This window comes from Dicentrarchus labrax, unplaced genomic scaffold (assembly GCF_905237075.1).
Source record: "Dicentrarchus labrax unplaced genomic scaffold, dlabrax2021, whole genome shotgun sequence".
NCBI lineage: Eukaryota > Metazoa > Chordata > Actinopteri > Moronidae > Dicentrarchus > Dicentrarchus labrax.
Window position 1 is genome coordinate 2,314,240 of NW_026136707.1, and position 22,547 is coordinate 2,336,786.

General features: G+C 41.5%; 1 protein-coding gene across 9 annotated transcripts in view; it reads right to left on the reverse strand.

Annotated features, from left to right (window-relative positions):
• Window positions 1-7,034: 7,034 nt before the first annotated feature.
• Window positions 7,035-22,547, reverse strand: part of cspg5a (chondroitin sulfate proteoglycan 5a) — a 59,443-nt gene continuing 43,930 nt past the window's right edge. The window contains exons 4-7 of one of the 9 annotated variants that reach the window (XM_051407538.1): window positions 16,209-16,287; window positions 12,858-12,914; window positions 10,153-10,254; window positions 7,984-8,080 (exon numbers count right to left, since the gene is read on the reverse strand). In XM_051407538.1, coding sequence (XP_051263498.1) covers window positions 10,168-10,254; window positions 12,858-12,914; window positions 16,209-16,287 — 223 coding nt within the window. In that variant the 3' untranslated portion in view covers window positions 7,984-8,080; window positions 10,153-10,167. Of the gene's footprint in view, window positions 8,081-10,152; window positions 10,255-12,857; window positions 12,915-16,130; window positions 16,288-22,547 lie in introns of all 9 variants that reach the window. The other 8 variants (XM_051407535.1, XM_051407534.1, XM_051407533.1 and 5 more) reach the window with 8 other exon arrangements.

The window sequence follows — 22,547 nt, forward strand, 5'->3', positions numbered from 1 at the left end:
CAAGAGATCTCAGGGTTTAACGTTGAACCTAATGTGAAGTTGAAAGTTTTAATGTTCCGATATGCTACAGTTTATTACTGGATGACAGTAAAGCTGCATAAGAGTCCCTTAATCTGCCTCGTCCGTGTGTGTGTGTGTGTGTGTGTGTGTGTGTGTGTGTGTGTGTGTGTGTGTGTGTGTGTGTGTGTTCGTGTATGCTTGTGTGTTTGTGTGCATGTGTTGTGAAGGCAGAGAAACCCGGAGGTCACTGAGTTTGGATCTCGTCTGCTCAGACTTTAGCATCAGAGCGGGTCTCCATGGCAACAACGCCCTCTCTGTCTGAAGATGCATGAAATCGCCGCCAGCAGCAGATAAGTGAGAGTGAAAAAGAGGGAGAGAGGAAGAGAGTGATGTAGTGAAAATGTTCAAAAGGTCAGAGGACATGGAAAACACACACACACACACACACACACACACACACACACACACACACACACAAGGTGAATGTGTCCTTTTCCTGCTGTAATAAATACGGATCAACCAGTTTCCGCTTTACTTGGAGGGGTCAGGTGTCCACATTATTGGTTAAAATCAGTTCCTATAAACTCCTAAACTCCTATTAACACACAGTTACAAGAATGTTATGTGAAATATTTTGCAGCTCTGACCTTGACCTCATTATCTAATTCCTAGAAAGCACCATACAACACCGCCCGTACAACACAACATTTCATTTTACACAAGTTTATAACGGGGAAAAAAATATACAGCAGCTTTAGATCCTGAAGTTCTGTCAAAATGTTTTTTAGTTTTTATGGAAATTGAGCTTTATCATTCTCCATTTTGCCATTGCAGACTCTGGTGCCTTGTAGCTTTTTCCAAAGGAAAACATTTGGTAAGTGATGTGTGTGACATTTCTGGCTGCAGCAGCAACATTTTGTTTGGAATAAACAGTGGGTAGTTCAGCTTCAGCAGCGATAAGCATCATGACTGAACAAAGACAAAACCTCTGGTGGTTTTCACACTTATTTGGATAAATTGACTTTCAAGTGTGAAATAGGATTCTGCCTTTTTAAGATTATCTTCTAAAAGTTGTTTTATCACACCAAAGTTAAAAAAAGCAACAACAAACAGTAAAAACTCTTTCATTTCAGTTTGCAAAGAGCATGCTGGTGCCCTACTGTCACCACTGTCGCCACAAACACAGTAGAAATGCTTTCTTTCATGTCCATCTGGTTCTGAGATACATTTTAAATAGTTCTGTTATCTCTACCTACAGTACAATGTGAGGCCAGTATTTGTAACATGCATCTTTTCAGGAGGGTATTTTTGAAAACTGCTTTTGGGAAATATCTAGATGAAGACAGAAATTGAGAAAAATGGCACGTTTTAGATTAATCTGACCCAGAACATTAAAGGAGAGAGACGGTGCTGTCCCTCCCACAATGCTTAAATGACAGCAGAGACCACAGGGATGAACACTTATCACCAAACATGGAGACAAAATAAAATTAAAACGTGAAAACAAATGATCTTGTGGATTCCCCCTATGCAGCTATACTTTCCGGTTGATGGGTACACATTTTTAAGAATCTATTATCATTTCTAACTGTACTTTTAGTGGCCGTAAATTGATGAGGCTCGTTTCTTTCTTTTAAACAAGCGCATAAAGGTTCACTCTGTCACAGTGTTACTCTCAGAGGGATGAGGGCACCTCCCCCATCCTGCTTCACTTCTCCCCGTTGGTAATGTAATGCCCACTTGTTGCCATGGCGTCCACTGGTACTTCTGGCTTCACTCGTTTCAATTCAGAGGACCCTCCTTTAGTGTGTGTCTGTGTGTGTAGGTGTGTTTGAGCATGTGCAGTCATGTGCTACTGCATGTGCCAACTTTCACAAGTGTGTGTGTGTGTGTGTGTGTGTGTGTGTGTGTGTGAGTGTGAGAGCGAGAGAGAGGCTGACAGGAATAAAAGACGGTGATAATCACTGTTGTTGCTGTTTTTGTTGCTCACCTACTGCTGTTTCCTATTCTGGATAAAAAAAAAAAAGTCTTTTCTTCTACCTTCTGGGTGTGAAATACTCTCTTGCCCCCCCGTCTTTATTTATTTGAAGAAAGAGAAGTGCACCCAGACCTTCCCCCACCCTCCACCCATCAGCACCCCTCCACCCTGGGAAGGATCCCCCACAATAACAGCAGTTTAACCCGTCGCTTTCTCAGTGATCCAAAGGAGAAACCCGACAAAGGGCCAACAACACTGCGGCCTCATCTGAGACCCATTCAGGGTTGTTTATCACATGGGTGAACGTGTGTGTGTGTTGCTGTTGTACTTCTATCCTTGTGGGAACCAATTTAAGTTTTGTACTTTTAGAGTGAAAGAGAATATTTTGTTTGCACAAAAGGGCTGAGATTTGGTCGAAGGGTTATGGTTAGAATTAGAGCTGTAGACTTGAGACCCGACTAAAGTGACGTGAAACAATGACTTGACTGTTTTAAGACTTGACCCACTTTAGACATGACTCCCTAAAGACTTGACTTAAGACTTGGAAATAAACATATTAAAGTCTCAGAAGTGTGAGACAAATCTTGTATTTTTAATCATTAGGGGTAATTGCTTTGTTAAAAAAGATTAAAACAGAGTTTAAGAAAAATGCTCAGGATCATTGACCTGAAAGACTTGGCTCTTGAATTGTAACTTGGTTATGAAGACTTGTGCTTGGCTCTAAGCACTCAAATGATGTAAGACTTGACTTTTTAGATTTGTCCCAAAGGAACTCAGACCTGATTTGGACTTGACCTGAATGACTTGAGACCAGATTTAAATTTATCTCAAATTCAAGACTCAAGATTGAACTAGTCTCAAACTACTTGAGACTTTTATCAGGTGACTTGGACCTCTGTAAAATGGCTCGAGACTTGATTTGAATATGTTTTGAATGACTTAAGACTTGACCTGACCATGTCTCAAATGACTGGTGACTTGACTTGAGACACATCTTGTCTAACTTGGGACTCTTCAGGAATGACTTGAGACTTGATTTGATGTTGTCTCAAATGACTTGAGGACTTGAACTAATCCCTCACTTGAACTTGTCTCACTGTCTTGACACTTGATTTTAATAGGCCTTGAATTACATGCAACTCAACTTATGACTTGTCTGAAATCACTTGAGACTTGACTTGGACTCAGACTTGGATTTTAAAACACCTCTGATTTAGGTTAGGTCAAAGGTCAGCAACCTTTACTATCAAAAGAGTACCTACCAGTAGGCCAGCAGCGTTTGTGCTGAAAGAAAACAAATCTGTCTGCGCTATTAAATTCTCTATAAGGAAGGGACTAATGAATGCATTATCTCTATGAGGGTCCTCACAAGTATAGAAGTATAAATGTATGTGTGTGTGTGTGTGTGTGTGTATGAAAAAGAGAGCATGGGAAGCTGACAGATGCTTTGTGCATGTATGAATGTAAGTGTGCATATGTGTGTGTGTGTGTGTGTGCTCTATTGTTCCAGTTCAGCATCCTGAATGGAACAAAAAGTTCTATAGAGCCGAGCTGAAACATGTGGGAGGTGTGAGTGTGTGTGTGTGTAGGCGTGCGAGGATGATGAATATGAATTAATTTCTATACATCCCTTTGAAAGGATAAGGTTGAATTCCTGCACAATGTCAGCAGTGAGTTTATTACAGATACAACATTTCTGTCATCGACCCTCATCCGACATCAAATTTCCGAAATCAAACAACATCTTTATGTATGAGCCACGAACACTAACTCTAACATTAACTCGGGTAAAGGTCCGGCATTCAAAATGTTACTTCAGTAAAGGTATTAATATCTTCATCACTTTAATGTTGCAGCTGATAAAGGTGGAGATAATTGTAACTGCTTCATATTCTGTTTGGTTTATCTGAAGTAATATATAATAATGTAGCACTATATTTTGTATTAATACAATTAACATTTGGCAAAGTAAGAAGTAACTAAAGCTGTCAGATTAATGGACTGGAGTTAAATGCAACCAGAGTTGACAGACCAATGTGGCGAGCAGTAACTACATCAGCACCAACATTACAGGCCAGGCTAGTGTCGCTTCAAATTTAATGAGAAAGTGATCTGACATCACAGATGTGACAGGAGAGACAGTCAGAGCTGAAACCTCGATCCAGCGTGACAGAATCAAGTCAAGGGTGTTGACCTGGAGTGAGTAGGCTCGCATACAAAAGAATCACCAAAAAGGCTTTGATCAGAGGGTCGAAAGTATTGAAATCGCCAATAATTAAACTCTCATCAGAATGGGTCACAAGGTCTGAGATGGAGTTTAAAAATGACCACGGTGTGGGGGCACAATTCACCTTAGATATTTAGTTTTGAAGGACTTTATCAGGTGCTTTGTGGGACACATCACCGATGCCAGTGGCAAAGATGACAATAAAAGGTTTATGATTCACATATTCAGGGAAAGAGAGTTTGTGAGTAATACAGCTCGAGAGGGAGACTCAACGTCGTTGAACGGTCTGATAGTCTGGCACTTGTTCCTGTTGGGTGAAGGCTGCTTTCAGCAGGTCAGGGCGACTCCATAAAGAAGGCCAGTTATCAACAAAACCAAATCCTCGCTCACTACAGTAACGAGACAGCCGGCGGTTAAGTGGAATAAACCTACTATACGTCTCATCATCATCAAGGGTAAATTGACCAGACTCATCACTATTGCTGACTCATCTTTCTGGCAAACTGCTCAGCTTTCTTTTGTGATCTGTGACTGCCTCATCCTTACGTTATTGGTGCTGACGATTAAACTAATGGTTCTGTGCGCCTTGGTTCCCTGATTCTCCCTACGTGATTCTAGCACTCTCTGATTAGCCTCTATGTTGGAAGGAAGAAAGCAAAAAGTGGCTGCTAGTCTAACACTGTCTGTGGGTAATGGAGGGTTCAACCCAGTCGGCAGAAGTAGAAGAGGCACGCAGACCAACAGGACTACCAACTGGTTTGCAGTCGGGAGAGGTGACTGCAGAGTGACTGCCCTCTCAGTTGTTTTCTACTCTGACTGATTTTGAGGTCTTTTTTTTCTTCTGTGTAATCGGTTGTTGCCGCCTGTGGCTTTAATATAAAGATGTTGCTTCATATTGTGAACTTGATGTCTGATAATAAACTCAAAGCTGATAATATGCACAAACTTAACCTTTTTACTTTCATGTGATTTCATTTTCTCACTCACATGTTTACCAAGTGTGCAACAGACGCTTTCTCTACATGTCCATTTGAAAAAAGAAAAAAGAGATCATTCAATGTCTCTGACTTTACAAAACTGCGACTGTTAAAATTTGATCAACCACTTTGACAACCAACGAGTTTAATTTGTGCTGTAAACCATTTTATAGGTACTTAATGTGCAAATGTGTTTGCATGTGTGGGTGTGTTATTATGTGTTTGTCTACGGAAGATGTGCATTTGTCACTCTTTATATACTGTGTGTGCTTGTGTAACTGTTATGTATTTGCATGTGTGAGCATGTCTGCATGTGTGTGCGTCCAGCTGGAAACAGGAAAGCGTCTCTGGAGGCAGGAAACATGCAGAAGCAGCAGAGTGGTACCTGGTGTTGACCGTCATGATTTATGTGCAGTGAAGATGATTTTCTGACAGTAGTCCAGCTGTCGACCCGGGAGATCTGTCTATCTATATGATTGCTTTGTGTATGTGTTACTAGTCTAAAATCCTTACTTTTCAAGGACAAAGTAAAGCAACCTCCACAATCAATATGTTGTGGTCGTAATTGATGTTTTGGTTTCACAAACCCGGGAATTATATATTTTCTCACCTCAGCAAGAGCCAATTAACCTCCCAGGGGTCCCCCCGGTTTTTTCTGTGCTAAAATACTACCTGGCCGTTAAGTTTGTTGTGTGATATTTTCATTATGAATACAAAACATGATCTTAAAAACTGATTTTTAACGCAGGGACTGCTTTCAAGCCAGGCCCTGCACATTAGAAAATGAAGCAGTATCCTACCATATCATCGTGTTTTACTGATGCATATTCCTATAACTACATTTTAATTAAATCAGCGTAGTTGGCACACAGTAAATTTCCGGGGTCCCAAGGCAGTTGCTCGTGTTTTACCCTTGTAACTCACTCAAAGAGCGAGAAATGAGTCAGTTGAGTTTAGTTCAGAGATAAAAATGAGATCAGTTAAAAGATCTTCATCAACAGGGTTTCTTTGCCTCACTATAAAACAAGATCATTTACTTAAAAATTGTTGAAATTGATTACAAAGAAAATTTTAAGTAAAACTAACTTAATTTTGTAAGTTAAAAAACATTCTTGCTCAAGCAGCTTTAGTCATTATGTGACTAAGTGACACTATCATTTTTATTTGTACTGTGAAAAGTAGTAACTAGTAAAAGTTGCTTAATCAAGAATATTTTTTTACTTAAAAAAAGTTACTGAACTTTTCAACCGTTGGTTTTAAGTTAAAATAACTTGTCTCATTACAGCGCTCTAGATTTTTAGTGGATCAACTAAATGATTCAGCTGACTTCATGATTTAGCTCAGTTGTCACAGAGTTGCTTTAGTTGTTATCACGGAAAACACTGGAAAGTTTGGCATTGTGGTCATGTGATAACAGCTCAACATCTCCATGACAACAACTCTATTTGCCGAAGAAAGCCATGAGATGTGGCTGAAAGCTCTGGAGAAGCCAAATAAGTATATTACCCTATCAAAGGTCACGAATGAACATTCAAGCTCATATGGAAGTGTATTCTGATTGGCTGGATGAAGTGAAACGATTTGGCTTTTAGAAGTAATGGCATCTATTAAAAGAACAATTTATTACTGGTGTGGTAATAAAATTAGAAGTTACATCTGTAAGACTTATGGGAAAATGTGTCCACCACAGGGTGTGTGTGTGTGTGTGTGTGTGTGTGTGTGTGTAAGCGGGGAGGCACATTTATGACAAGGATCTAAGAAGCTGCGTTCAAAGCCATGCAGAGAGTGTTGGAGATCAGGGGAGGGAGAAAGGTGGGAGGCGACGCAGAGGAAAACACAGGATCCACAGAGGTCATGTTAAAAAGGTTTATTTCAACAACTGTCTGAATCTTGTTTGTTTATTCTCTGTTCGAAGTCCCAAAAAAGTACAAAAAAAAACAAAAAAACAAGTACATCAAAGGATTAGAAATCACATCAATGAAAACCAAGACACATTGTGTTGCTTCTTTTTAAATCAATCCAAGCAAATTTTTTTTTTCCAATATTTATACATACTCACTGGATTAGTCAGACAAACATCAAAACCTCTCAGTAGCTTTATCTTAATTTTTTTTTTTTACAATGACGTTTTACGTACGTTTTTAAACTTCTGTATGATTTCTTTCTTTTTACAAAATACACCAATGCAGGCAGGGGAAGGTGTGTCTGTGTGTATACATATAAGCGTGTTTATGTTTTTTATCTTTTCACTGTATGTGTATTCTTATATGTGTGTGTGTGTGTGTGTGTGTGTGTGTGTGTGTGTGCGCAGGTAAGAGAGATAAGGGAGAGTAGAGTGACAGCAACAAGGAGGGCGGGGCTGCGAAACAGGGGCGTGAGTGAATGTTGGGGGGGGGTTGCAAGGCGGCGGCAGGGTGAGGCTGGTGGGAGGGGGGTTACTCTCAGCTGGGGCAGTGGCGGCGGTAGTAGTGGCGTTTTTTTTGCAGCGGCCCGGGCCGCTTGGTGGCAGTGTTGCCGTGTCGGAGACTGTTGCAGACTGGGTTGGTTGGCTGGTACGTTGGCAGGCTGGTTGGTTGGTTGGTTGGTTGGTTGGTTGACCGGTTAGGCGCACTCGGCAGCGGACTGACGGAGAGCAGGAAGGGATTTGGGGGCTCCCGTTGCCGGCGCACCTTATCGTTTTCGGTGTCGTGTTGTCAGGTTGCTGGGGTTGTTTTGTTTTTTGTTTTGTTTTCACATCATGTTGTTCTGCAGTGAGTTTACCTCCGAGGAGTTCTCCTCGCCCAGGACCTTGTGGTTCTCATGTTTGGGGGTCAGAGAGTTGTGGATGTTGAGGGAGTCGTCCTCCTTGGGCGGGGCCTTCACCGGGTCCTCCAGCTTGTTCTGGGAATTAGGATCATCCTACCCAGGGAGGGGTGGGGGGGTAGAAAGTACAGTTAGAACCACAACAACAGTTTCATGTTCAGTAGCAACTTTGACCCTCCAATTGGCAGAATATTTTACTCTTAAATTCTTTTAAAGCCTTTGTAGCAAATTCTGAGCAACCCTTCAGAACTGGACTTCCTCAAAGACTACGTTCATCTTTTTTTAAAGGCAGTAACAGAGTAAACCTGCCCTTCAACGCTAAGGAAATACTTCCATATTTGATGATTCTGCACCTCACAATTTACGTCCAATGCCAACATTCAGTGCCAATTCAGGAAGTAGTCTGTACTTTATGTAGTGAGGCTGAAGGTATGTGGAGGGCATTGGACTTTCATGTGGATGACCAAAGTTCACGTCCAGCCACAGACCGCCAATTAACAATTGTCCTTTTATTAACTGTTACCAAAATGTTTCTATAGTTGACTAACTCTAGACTCTTTACCATAACCATGTTCTTTCCCTAAACGCAACCCTTCTGGAGTTACCATGTACAGATATTGTAGAAAGTGAGAGTTTTAAAAATGTTAGCACTGGACATAAAAATCATCGAACGCAATCAAGTGGTTTGCAGAATCGCCCAACATCGGCGCTCTTGTCTGGTGACCGGGTTGAAGAAAACAAAGATGAACTTAGGCTCAATGGGCTTTTGAAGAATCCCAGAGCTTTGGATTTGTCTTTTATTTAATGCATTCCAACAGATTTCCATGTTCCACCTTCATGCTTTAAAGAACCGCACCAGTGCGTTTGCACGTTTTAGCTCCTTACCTACAAATCTTTACTCTGCATTTTTGCTGACCTTTTCTGAATGCTTGCTTTACAGTTTTAGATTGTTTTGATCTATTATTCAAGGTAGCTATTGGTTTCCAATCTTTTCTGTACAGTGGGAAAATAAATAAGCAGACTTTCTAACTTTATGATAATGTAGCAAAAATACATGCAGACTTGATGTTTGCTGTGATGGGTTACACAACTCAGGCAAACATCAAGAGTTGGCTAATAGATTTTCAAATTGTAGAGAAACTAACAGAAAGCCAATGGATCCTTGAAGCGGTTGAAAAAATATGGTACATTCAATTTTCTAAAACACAGCAGCATTGTTTGTTCAGGTAGAATATAGTTCATTTGTAATAAAAAAAACTGAACTCTGAAGAAAGGAAACACTGGTATGATCCTTTAGAGACTGCCAGAATGCAGCAAAACCCCATAAAATATTCAACAAAATCAAATTGCAGCTCTTGTATTGTTACTTCAAGCAAAACTAGTTTCAGCAGCCATTTCAGTGGTTTGGAGGCTCCACTGTCTGATAATCATCATGCTCGGCTGGCATGTTGTGTTTGGTTGAGGAGACAGTGAGGTGAGCTGCATGAGCGACACCAAACCCCGCCCGTCCCCTCTTCAGGCAACCCAGGAAGCACATGCACATCCACATGCAAGACCCTTCGCATATGCCCCCATGTACAGTAGTGATCGCTCATGCAGAACGCCCCATCTCCTCCTGCTTCACCTCCTCCTTACATTTATTGTCCCAAAACAAAAAGACAGTTCAGCTCTCCACCCTGGCCTTTTATCTGTGGGTACCACCTTCATACATACCCAAGCAGTCGCTGGGGAGGGGGGGGACAACGTGTTTTAAGAGGTTTCAATTCAATTCATTTGAATTTAATTAAGGTCAGAGGGAACAAATTGATTGTGGAGTCCATTTTAGCTCTGTTTTTCCAGCCTCTTATCTCCATTAATATTGCATGGCATCATCGACCCTGCTGCGCCCCGGCATCCTGGGGCGTCCGCCTGTGCCTCTTTCACACACACACACACACACACACACACACACACACACACACACACACACACACACACGGGCACATACACACCCTTACAGACAAACACACAAGCGTAGTACGGTGAGATAGACACATTCATTCAGATTCACACACACACATCAAATTCCAGACCCAGAGGCCTGTGCCATTTACAGACACACCCTAATTGAATGTTTGCGTTTGAATTCAATGGCACTTTTAGAAAGGAAGAGCAGTGAGAGCATTTACCCGCTGGCTGTTGGCCTAGATAGTAACTTCAGGCAGGACGTGTGGATACGTCACTTCCATGGTGACGGGATAGGGGCCCTCTGTCCTCCCGTCAGCGTGAAACTGGAAAATGTTTTTGTTTGTTGGATTTCATTGTTGTGCATGGGTGGAGGGGGGCGGGCAGTGGGTGGGAGGCACAGAGTCACAAGGACTTTAGAGTGGTTGTCATTTTGGGGGGAGTGGGAACAGAGATAAACAGGGTTCTGATGATGATGATGATGGAGGCACATGGACAGTTCCTAATGTCCTTTTGTGTTTCAGTGGGCTGGTAAGGCTGGATTCTACGTTTGCTTTAAAGGTGCAATATGACCTATTTCAGACTCCAGGGACACAACAGAAGCTTTTGGAAATTATAGCAGATGGGGAAATAAACATTACAACATGTTAATCTTCTTAAAGCCCATGTATGTAGATTTTATTTATGTGATTAAAGTTCTTTCAAATAATTGTGAGGACATACGTTTTTGTTTGTAGAAAAGTTAGATAACCATATTGAAACGGGTGCAGTTTAAGTGATGTGTTTGTTTCTTTTTAGGGATAGTCCACCATTTAAGTCCCTGAAACTTTGCACAGACATTCGTGTTGAATCCTACTGACTTTAATGATCCCTTGACTTTACCTCTTGTGCCACCATGAGGTTGACATTTTTGGTTTTGAATGGAATTTCTTGACAGCAAATGGATGGCGCAATCATCAGGTAAAGAAATTCTACTTGTCCAATACCTTCGTTTATGACCAAATACCTGCAAAACTTTGACATCAACTTCAGCTGAACTCTGTCTTTAGTGCTAATTAGCAAATGCCAGCACATTAACATGCTATACTAAACCCAACTGGTCGAGGCAGACGGCCTCTTAAAAGGAAGTTTTCCTTGCCACTGTCGCCAAGCACTTGTTCATGGTGGGAATTGTTGGGTCTCTGTAAATAGTTTTATAAAGAGAACAGTCTAGACCTACTCTATATGAATAGTTTCCTGAGATAACTTTTGTTATGGATTGAAGCTATTCAAATAAATTGAATTGAATTGAATTACACTTACATGAACATTGTAATCATTATTCCTGCTAAACAGCACCACTGTGTCTAAGTACAGCCTCACAAAGCCAGTAGTGTGGCTGTAGACTCTTGTTAAGCTACCATTAGGAGTTGCCAAAGTCATAAATGTTTGAATCACACACACAGGGGCTTAAAGTTAAGTAAACAAGACAATCTTTATTGTATAAGGCAATTTTTTTTGCAGGAAGCAATGGGGTATGTTTGTTTAAAATGAAATGTGTAGCTTGAAACCGTTATCATTTGTCTCCTGTTGGATTCAGAGTGCAGGCAGAGTTTGTGTTTGTGTCTGCATCAGTATTTTTATTCAGCTTTTTCCCTGCAGCTGATTAAATGTGTTTTGAATTTACACTGTTTAGGAGTCAGTTACACTTGTGTGTCATTTTGTTATGCTTGGGCCTCAGATTAAAATATTTAAGCACATCACAGTTTAAAAAATAAATATTACTTTAATGATGAGATCAATAAGAAATCACAGAACCTGGTCTCTCTAGATGGTGCCAGTAGTTTCTGTTGTCACTGCATAAAGGATCATATTAACATATTCAGATTTACTCATTTTTAAATGGACAGTTCTGCTGCATACCTGCTGCATTTGACTTTCAGTTTTGTTGAGAGCTGATCCAATCGATGGAAATTAAATTGTCTTAGAAATTGCGGCCAGCTCTGGCCGGTCAATTCATTTTCTGTGTTGAATTTATTTAGTATTGACGAAAAACAATTCCATTTCACTGTTTGCTGCAGAGGAAACAGTGTGGCTGAACTACAGCTGAATTACTGTGGAGGGAAGATTGAGGACAAGAGGGTTCAATTTACCAGTGAATGAAGCACAAAGCGTTCTATTACTGCACGGAAAGTGTTTTTTGTGTTATTGTTCAGAAATTACTGCTGTGTATGTGTGTGTGCATGTGTGTGTGTGTGTTGGCTGTATGCAAAATGTGTGCGTGCATGTGTTTGTTTTTTACATGGCTGCCTTTTTCTGTGTTTGTGTATGGTTCAATTTCTCTATAAATTCAGCCTTTTCTCCACCAACTGCAGGGGTTTTCTGTGTATGTGTGTGTATATGTGTGTGTGTGTAGCTGTCTGGACGTGTGACAAGGTCCTCACAAGGTCAACAGTTTCCTGCCGCAGGACCAATGCAGTGTTCATGTCTGTTTATGATTGTTTTGGATTTTACCTCCAGGCTCTGCATCTTTAATGTGTGTCAAAGGGGCGATTAGATACAATTTTCAAGGTTTTATCAAGCATCTAACATGTAATTCACTGTGCTACAACTACATTGCAAGCACAAATGGACTCCAGGTCCAAGACATGTAAACACACTTTGATGCATAAAATGGGTGGAGCTCCCCTTTAAGATTGAATCATTTAATGAGACATATACAAGAAGTCTGTTCAGTTCTAACAGGTGACATTAGGTGTGTAGGTCTGTCTTATGTCATGATTTTATGATTTTGACTTTATTTATTTGGTGGGAGGGGGTAAGACTTGGACTGATCCACTGAGAGTTGAGAAAGGGTGACTGACAGGGCCACAGTAACAATGAGAGAGCTGTTTGGAAAGGTGAGAGGGAGGGGGGCGGGACTATCTGACAATTTGGGATTTGGTCTTACCTCGCAGTCGGACTCCTCTTTGGTCTTACACTCCCAGGTGTATCTGCTCATGGTTTTCTGAGGGGAGGGGGATGGGGCAAAGGGTTATACTCCTCAAAACCATACAAGGCATCCTCAGAAAGAAAGACAGGTAGAGACGGAGAGAGAAAGCCGCAGGATGAAGAGAGACTGAGAGAAAGAAGATGAGCGAAAGGAGCGACAGATCAGAGACGAAACAGATTAAGTAGCAAGAAAGATGAAGCCGAGAGAAAGAGGAAGCAGACAGGAAGAGATAGAAGCAGACAGATAAAATAGACAGAAAGAAATTGAGTGTTGGAGACAGAGACCAATAGTAGGAGTAACTAAACTTCCTTTCAGATGCCAGCTGATATTCCCAGCTGGCTACAGTATCTCTGAGGTAGAAGCACAGACTCTCCGGTGCTGCCTGGTCATTATTCTGTGATACCACAGTAAATACAGGTTTGGATATTTCTGGTGAGGTTCTCCACCGTCGTGACTCAGGGCTATTAGTTTGAAAGGGAGTTGAGGTTATTGGCTTTATTAGTGGGTGTATTTGAGAGGAAAATTGGTGAGGTCGTATGGTTTTTTGGTTTGGGGAAGCCCATAGTCTAAGTGAGTTTTGTACATTATTGAAACATGTATTAGAAAATAAACCCGGACTGAATAGTAGTTGGAAATCTGTTGAGGGCAAAGTGTGCCACATCTGGACCACAGAGAAAGCCAAAAAAGGCTGTCAGTCAGAGTTTACACCAAGATGATGTCTTTTATGACTTTCCTTTGACTGACTTAACTCATTTAACACCAAGGTTGGGGTTCGATGCCATTTTATCAACTCTGGATCCAATCAGCATATCAAATCCTTTCAAATCTCTTTAGGTTTAGTTTTCAATATCCGTAAGTCATTTAAGTTAAAAATAACTAAAACTCATCAGTTGAGATCTTAAATCAACTCAAAAGGCAGGAACACTTTCATACTTTAACTTTAATAACAACAAGTTATTGCTCCACATGCTAAAGTTGCAGATCCAGCTCTATAAGCCTCTAAATATTAGCAAAACAGGGAGAATAAGACTACCAAAATTCTGTCTTTTCTGCATTTCTTGGCACATTACTGCCACCAACTGTCAATCAGTGGAACAGCATGGCACTTCCAGCGAATGTGCACTGAGTTGCATAAATGCTCGATACCTGAGTGTTTGTGTCTCACAACTGTGACACACTATACCATAGTTATATTAATGGTCCAAAAACCTCACTTTTAGCACCTTAAAGTGTGCTAAAACAAACCATTTAAAGTATTTACAAGTACTATTCAATCCAGTGGATGATTTTGGGGGCTGTGATTGTAGGTGGTGTTGAGTTAGGAAGCTGACATTTTAGAGATGCTGTTAGGAGGTGATGATGGACTTTTTTATAATTATTATTCTTTTAGGATTACTTGTCTGTCAGGGTAGTGAAAATGGTAGTTGGTTGTGGTTAAAATGAGACACTGTCTTCTAAGGAAATTAGATGTCTAAAACTGTCGAGCTAGTATGAAAGAAATGAGAAGTATATAGAAACAACTAGTTGCTGCAGCTTTCCAAGTGAACAGAACTACTGATGGAGTAGTTAGAGGGTGGTACCACATCCTAAAAACAACTCAAAACAAAACAAACTCTACCTCCGTTGTAGCACTAGAACTACCCATGCTGCTACAACGCTAGCATTGTTGCTACCAGCTACCCATGCTTCAGGTAGTGAGGCACCTGTCGGCTCTCTGCCGCCACCTGCAGGCAGCCGCAAGGCGTTGCATCTCAGATGTTTATCCTGATAACCCCGACCACTTCTCACAAATATCCCGCACCTTTAGCTTACCTGTTTGTGACGTCAATCCTTCCCCTTCCCCTACCTCCCACCCCCCGAAAAAAAAAACAATAAACCATTCTTTACCAATCATAACAGTCCCTCCCACTTCCCCAACCATTTTCAGGATAAACAAGTAAAGCAGACATTTTGTTATAAGAACAAATCTAGAAACAGATAGCAAAGCAGAGCTGCAGTGGCTGACATGGCCACCGGGTGGCGCATGTTAGCGTCATACCGATGCAAGAGGTGATCAGAGAGAGAGCAGGTTAGAAAAGAGACGGGGTGGGGAGGGGTCTCAGTGAAGGATTGTGGGAGTTTTCTCTTAAACGGGTCAAGTTAAAGGCAGGGCGGCTTGCTAGCTGCGCTGTGAGGACAATCCATAAATGTTCAGCCTGCATAGTTTCAGGGGGGATTTAACCTCTAACCCTGTGTTAGTGCCCTGATTCAAACACTGATTTATGCCGCGTCCTCTCTTCCACACAGTACCTGAACTTTTGTCATCCTGCATGTGTGTGTGTGTGTGTGTGTGTGTGTGTGTGTGTTTTGTCCTTCAAAATAAGATCAATAAGCAATAAACCAGGGAAATCAAATCAATAAACACAGTGAAACTATGAGACTTGACATCTGTCTCGTTGCCATGGTAACGGTCTGCAAGGGCTCAGTCACTCCTTGCATACTTCTTACTTTGAGCTGTTGCGGTAGATACTTACCCTCCCGTCAATACTGTACAGTCGGGTAGAGTACGGAAGGAGCATAACAGTGACTTTTTCTCATTTTCCATTTTACCAATATACTGAATAAAATACGTTTTTGATACATGTTGAATATGCATGTATCCAGCTCTTGTGTGTGCGTGCGTGTCTTTTTCCACCTGTGCACACATTTCTGCATGAATACACATAGATACTATATGTGTGTTTGTATGTGTTGTTTTTGTTGACATTTTGGGGTCCATACCAACCTTCCATGTAACATTTTTGCTGACGATTAATTCCTGTTTGAAAATCAAGCAGACCCTTGAAACTTGCATCAAAGTGAACCTTAAGTCATTATTTTACTATCATTCTCAGTTTAAGCTCCTTATATTCTAGTATAAGTAATTTCTGGTAACCTGATACTATATACATATCTATGGACTTTATTAATCGCCTTATCTATTCTATTAAATATGTTTGCTTCTATGTTCATCAAAAAGTTTATCTCATCCCCTTGGATTTGTATTTCCCTGGCATCTTAAGAAAACTCCCGCCATCCTTCCTCGTATTTTTCGCCCTCGCCCATCCCCGTCCTTAGCCTTGCACACCTCGGAGTATCGGAGAATACTCATGCCCATGCATTAGGGGGGGTGGGAGTCAGGGGGCCCGGGCAGGGTTTGCGGGGGAGATGCAGAAAAAGGGGTGAGAGAGAGAGAGGCGAGAACCACGTTACCTGACAGATAATGTTATCATAGTAAGCCAATGCACGGGCATGAGGGACGTTAGGAGGGGTGTCGCACAGTTTCCTTACATTTGGGTGGGAGCCCTCAGCGATGGTGGACAGCGAGAAATTATCATTGTGCTGCTCCGATGTAGGCCGGTACTTACTGCTGGGCATCGGGAAGATGGAGGGAGGTGGGGGAGGAGAGGGTGTCGAGAGGAAGACGAGTGAAGTGTGGGGAGGAAGTAGCGGGAAAACAGGTTGAGGGAAAGTAGGAAAGAGTTGGAGATGGTAACAGAGGAAAGAAATAAAGAGATTGTAGGGAGGGGAAGAAAAGGAGGAAAGATTTGGAAGATAGTGAGAGGAGGAGGAGGAGGAGGAGAAAAAAGGTGTAGAGAGGAGAAAAAGAGTTTGAAGAGGTTGGAAAGAAGGAGAGAGAAGATGTGGGGAGATGAAAAGGAATAAAGGACATGTAGGAGAAAGAGACAAGGATGATGGAGAACAGGATCACATGAAAGGAGAGAAGCCAAGGGGAAAAAGGGAGGGTAAAGAGTATAAAAGACGGAGATTTGGGGGGCGCAGATAATGAAGTTTTGGAGAGATCGTAAGAGCACATGGCAGCAATGATCCACAGGGTGAGAGAGAAGAAGAAAAGACATTTGAGCAAATCCAGAAGGAGAAAGACGAAAAAGGACAAATGGAGAGACAGTGAAACGGAAATGGAACAAAAGGACAAAAGAGGCAAGAAAAAGGACAAATTTAGGAAAGAGATTACATCGTAGAAGAAAAGACAGACAGAAGGGATTGTCAGAGGAAAAAAGGAGGGGGGAGAAAAAAGCAAGAAAGCAGCATTAGTTGGACAACAAGTGACGTCTTCTGTTTGTCAATCGGCAAACAGAAAAAATAACAGACACAAACATTTTATCTGTGATGCAACAAACGGAGAGTAAATGTTTCATTTTTGACCATCAGATTAAAGTTATCTGCTTCTTACTCCCCAAAGACACTAAAGTTTGACTCATATTTGACCCACCACTGTCTTGCTGTGACTAACCAGCGGAGAGACAGTTTCTTTTTCTCTCTAATCCCACTGTTTTGAAAGATTAAAAAACTGAGAAAATGAGACCTTGCAAAAGTTTGTGTGATGTATGCAGACTATGACTATGTAACATCTGTCCAGGGAGCACAGATGCAGAAACAGCTTCTGGCTAACTAAAGGTTTGTTCACCTAAAAGAGACTCCGACAATAAACACGGCATGAACCTGCTGCTTTTTATGAGCTGTGTCTTAACAATTGTTTAATCCGAAAGTATTTGACACTGACAGAGAAAAATCACCTGTTTTTTTCCAAAGACCCCTGATTGCTTTCATTGCAGAGAAAAAATATTGTACATCAATAATTATCTCAATTAATAATTACCATCTCTTCTTAGTCAGTATTTTTTTTTAAATTTGGTATTATGTATCCTGTCCTCTTTGTTTAGTGCTGTATCTTTTAAGGCAGTGGTTCCCCAAACGGTGTGCTGAGGCAAATCCTGGTGGGATTTTGTGACAACCATACAATATGAAGGAATCTGCTTTGAATGAATACAGGTGTGCCTTGACGTTTTGACTTGCCCTTTTGTGTGCTTTGGGCATACAAAGTTTTAAAACTACTGTTTTAAAACTGCAGTAAGTAACTTTATTATTGTCACATTTGCTGGAACTTTCACTATATCCTGACAGTAGTACATAAGACAGATAATGCGTGAAAAAATGAGGTTGCTCTTGCTCCTCCTAGTGCTCCTAATGGCATTTGCAAGAATCTATTGCACCTGAATGAAAACAACCAATCAGACATCAGGATAGTCGATTGTTGAGTCTCGATTCTGATGCTTTGGGTTTGTGGCTTGAAGCCTCTGTATTTCTATCTTTCTGGGCTCTGATTGGTTGTTTTCGTTCATGTGCTACTGTCAAGATATAGTGAAAGTTTAAGCAAATATGACAAAAAGGTATTTTTTAATAAAAGTTACCTACTGCAGCTTTAAGGGGCATGCACATACACAAAGCAAATAAACATATTTCTCAAAATTTCAACAACTATTTCTTTAAATCCAGATTTATCCTAAAGTTTATGAATAAGTCTGGAATTGTACATAAAATAGCAAAATATCAGTGGTGGCCCCTTACAACAACAGAAAATAAAATAAAAGCATAATAATCAAGTCGTATCTCCTCCACTAGGATGATATACTAAACTATTAACAGCTGCACAAATCTAATACTTATGAAAGAGTTTACTTCGTAGAGTCACTTTATCATCAGAAGAAATACTTTTTTTTCATACTTTCTCTGGAAAATGTTTAACCTTCAGGTTTAATGCTGAGAAGAAACACCTCTTTATTACTGAAATGTTCTGCTCACCACAATGACGCACTGAGGACACGGATGATTTCTGGCTCTGATCAGCTGGACCGACTCTAGAAAACTTGGTGTACCACTTTAAAACAGACGCAGATGATCACAGACTCTCCTTTTATCTCTCGTCATAGAAGTAGCAAACTTTGGGAGTTCCCTCTTGACTGAACTCTTTGAATTTTGTCTTCTTTCTTCTTCTTCGTCTCAGACTTCTCAAAGGGAGGAGATGTTTGTCTCGGGGACCAAATGAAACAATAACTTCGATGAGAGTGTCACAGATCTGTCTCCTCTCTCTCTCCCAAATTTTCCTTCTCATATTTGAAACGGCTGTCATTTGCCCCGCACTCTCATAAACCTTCTCTCTGAACATTTTAAGATACCAAAAAGCATCAACCACCCTCAAATGACTCGTTATGTTTCTCCAGCTCATGTCTTCACTCCGGCATCATATCTATAGTTAAAGAGCCTGTGATCTACTTCCTGCGCCGTCTCTCTGATCCTCATGCGAGCTTCCATATTTATATTTCATAAACGCTGTGACGGGACAATAAAAGGCGACAGAGAGACCGACAAATCTGTTCTACCATCATCACTTATGATCTCAAACTCTATTACCAGAAACCAGCTTTGGACCTCTCACTCTGCTGTCTTTCTCTGGATACAAAATACCAGCTACCATGAAACAGTACCGCACATAACTTCTGTAAAACTCCTCTTACACTTGTACGGATTAGACAAACAAGATATTAATTAGTGAGCTTTAGAGGTGCTCTGGTTTCATATTTACTCTACAGAAATGAGATTCAATGTCAGTATTCTCATCAAACTCTTGCCAAGTACTCAAATACGCTTATTTTCAAACAATCCTATTATTTTATGGACGTGTTTAAATCCGTTTATGGCTGACTGTTAAAATGGTAATCAGGCCAACTTGAGCCTTGCATAAAGAAACTCAGCCCTCTCGATCATTTAATGGAGGGAGTTCATCAGCGCAGTGTGGGTGCCAACACAGGAAACAGCTTGAACCAGAATCAACGCTTGTTGCTATGCGACGTCATCAGGTAAGTGTGCATTCCTGATAGTAGGACTGCAACTAACGATTATTTTCATTATCAGTTAATCCATCGATCATTCTCTCTATTCATCAACTAGTTGTTTGGTCCAAAAGATGTCAGAAAATGGCAAGAAATGTTGATCACTGTTTCTTTGTCCCGAATTCAGTTTACTGTCATAGAGGACTAAAAGAAACCAGAAAATATGCCCATTTGAAAAGCTGAAATCAGAGAATTTGGACACAAAAAAAAAAATCGACTAATGGTTGCAGCTCTACCTGATAGATTACTTTGTAACATGAATGTTTTATCCTGTGATTGTCACAATGAAAGATAAAATAGTTACCACTGTGATCTCCAGAGTTGTAAAATCATGACTTTGACAAACTGTTGTGCAGTATATTTTTCACCTTCAAACACATTATCCTGTTACTCCAACTGCACTTCCTGGATCGTATTTTATACATCCACCAGGGCTGCTTTCGGTCTCACTTAGGCTCCAGGATGTGCACTCAGTTCCACAACGACTGAGATTTATAAAACAGAATCAAGTGTCCATGCGGCTTTGTACATTTAACAGAAAGAACGCGTGTGCACATTTCTGAGTTTTATGCATCTGACCCCGTACGCCAAATACCAGAGTGTCCTCCCAAGAAAACATGACAGCATCAGTCGTTTCAGCAAGTGCCTCAAAACGTGAGTCGGGAGCAAAGGAGGAAGTATTGCTACAGAGCGACAAAGTCCACAGAGGGAGGTCGGAGTGGTTGGATGGAACAACGGGAGACAAAAGATGTCATTCTGTCAACAGGGGCGTCAAATCAGAAAACACTCGTATGTGCGGTTCCAGAGGGCATGAACAAATAATTTCTCTTTTAATTTGGGGCACTGGACATTTACCTAAAGGAGAACATCAAACTGCCATTACTTTGACAGACAGACGAAGCCAGCAGTGATACAGATTCACTGAAATAACCAGGATGCACTTCATCATCTTTTCTTCAGTCTCTCTCCATCTTTGACCAGGATGTTGGGTCTGATCTCGACTGCGGCAGAGAAACACTGCGACTGCAATTACCCACAGCAGATGGGGGAGTGTGGGAGTCTCATGTATTCATGAGCCTTGTCAGCAGTGCAAACACACACAAACACACACACAAACACACACACACAAACACACACAAACACACTCCTCTGAATGTGTCACGCTGAGCTTTTTTCTCTGTAACCGCCCTCCCTTATTCCTTTTTCCCTATCTTTCGCTTTCTCTTTCCTTCTCTCCTCTCCTGCAACAGTTTCTCCCTCACTCCCCCTCCTCCCCCCCTTGGTTTCATCCTGTCCTCCTTTTTACTCCTCTTATCCGTCACCCTCCTCCTCCTCCTCCTCCTCCTCGCTCCTCTTCGATTTCTTTTAGCCGACCACTTGATGAGGCTGTGTTGTCTCTTTCATGATGCACCCTGCCGCTACACACACACACACACACACAAAAACACACAAACACACAGACACACACACACACACACACACACACACACACACACACAACCCTCAGGTCGCACAGCTGTATGTAGGTCAACCCCGCCTCCCCGTTTCTCCCTCCCTCCCCCCTTCTGTTCAGACTGCCCTACTTTCAGCTGGATCCAGAGTACCAATGACATCACCCTTTCCTCCTTTTTTTAATTTCTCCAACTAGCGTTAAGGCTGCTACTGACTGCGCCACTTTTCCTCCTCACCATCATCTTCATCATCCATAATCTTCTCTACCATGACTAGCATGATAACCTTCCACGTCCAGCTAAAAATAGACCCTGTAGCGTGGGATCTGGTGTTGAGGATTTGGTGCTTCGGTTCACATTTGCATCCACGGCGCTCGGTCGCCGGGCTGCTGCTCATCTACGACGGCTCTGTTGCTAGGGAGATAGCTGCTAAAACACCGGCACCGGCAGAGCAATGCTGAAACAACTCCCCTCCACCCCACCACTCCTTTTTATATTCATCCCAGTCCTTCAATCTGTCTGTCACTCTCGTTCTCTCCTTCAGTTTGTATTCATCCACCTCCCTCTTATGGTCTTTTTCTCTCCATATTTCACTCAGAAATCTGGGTTTTTTCAGGGTTCTTCAATGGTTCTGTGCTTGGTTTGATTATATTAGAACATTTTATCATATACATGACTGTTAATTAACAGTTTTCCACCTTTTTGCCGATCATCATGCAATTCCTGCGGTAATGCCCAGCGATGAATAGTTTGCAAAAAGCATGATTCAGCTTCTTTAATTTTAAAGATGAGGCCTGAGGGATGAAAATGATTTCATATTTCATGAGGAAAAGAACGAAAGAGAAAGAGAAAAACCCTAACAAGGTAATGAATTTCTGGGGTTTCAAGTTTCCACCTCCCATCAATATGGGACATTGTGTAAGGAGGATGGGGAGCTGAATAAATTCAAACCTTTCTCTATTTTCTTGTTTTCTCTGCCTCCCTCTAATGTTACTAGTGAAGTCAAATGATATAATAAAAAAATGCTGCTTTCTAAAATGTTTTACAGCACCATAAGGTTCAAAAGAGCTTGATACAATACTCTAAATATCCTCCACAGAACACCTTTTTCTGAGAGTGTCCACCGGCTTCTCTTCCCGCTGCCTCCTTCATCTGTTCTGTCATCTGGTTTTCTGCCGGCTGCTCACCATCAGCTCGCCATGCCGCCCCTCCCACCTCCTGCATTCCTTCATTGTCTTCCTCACTTGTTCGTTTCCTATTCCAGCAGATCTAGCCTACCCCCTCCTCCTCCCTGAGACTGTCCTTGTCTCTCTCTCTTTTTCTTCATCGCCCATCCCCATCCTCACCACCACCCCCCTCCTCTGTCTCATAGACCCTCCTCATCCTTCTCAACCTCATCTTTTTTTTTCTACCTTCACATCCGTTTTGCTGCCACTAACTGAAATGTGGGATGATTCAAATTGCAGCGTCACCTTTACAACCTTATA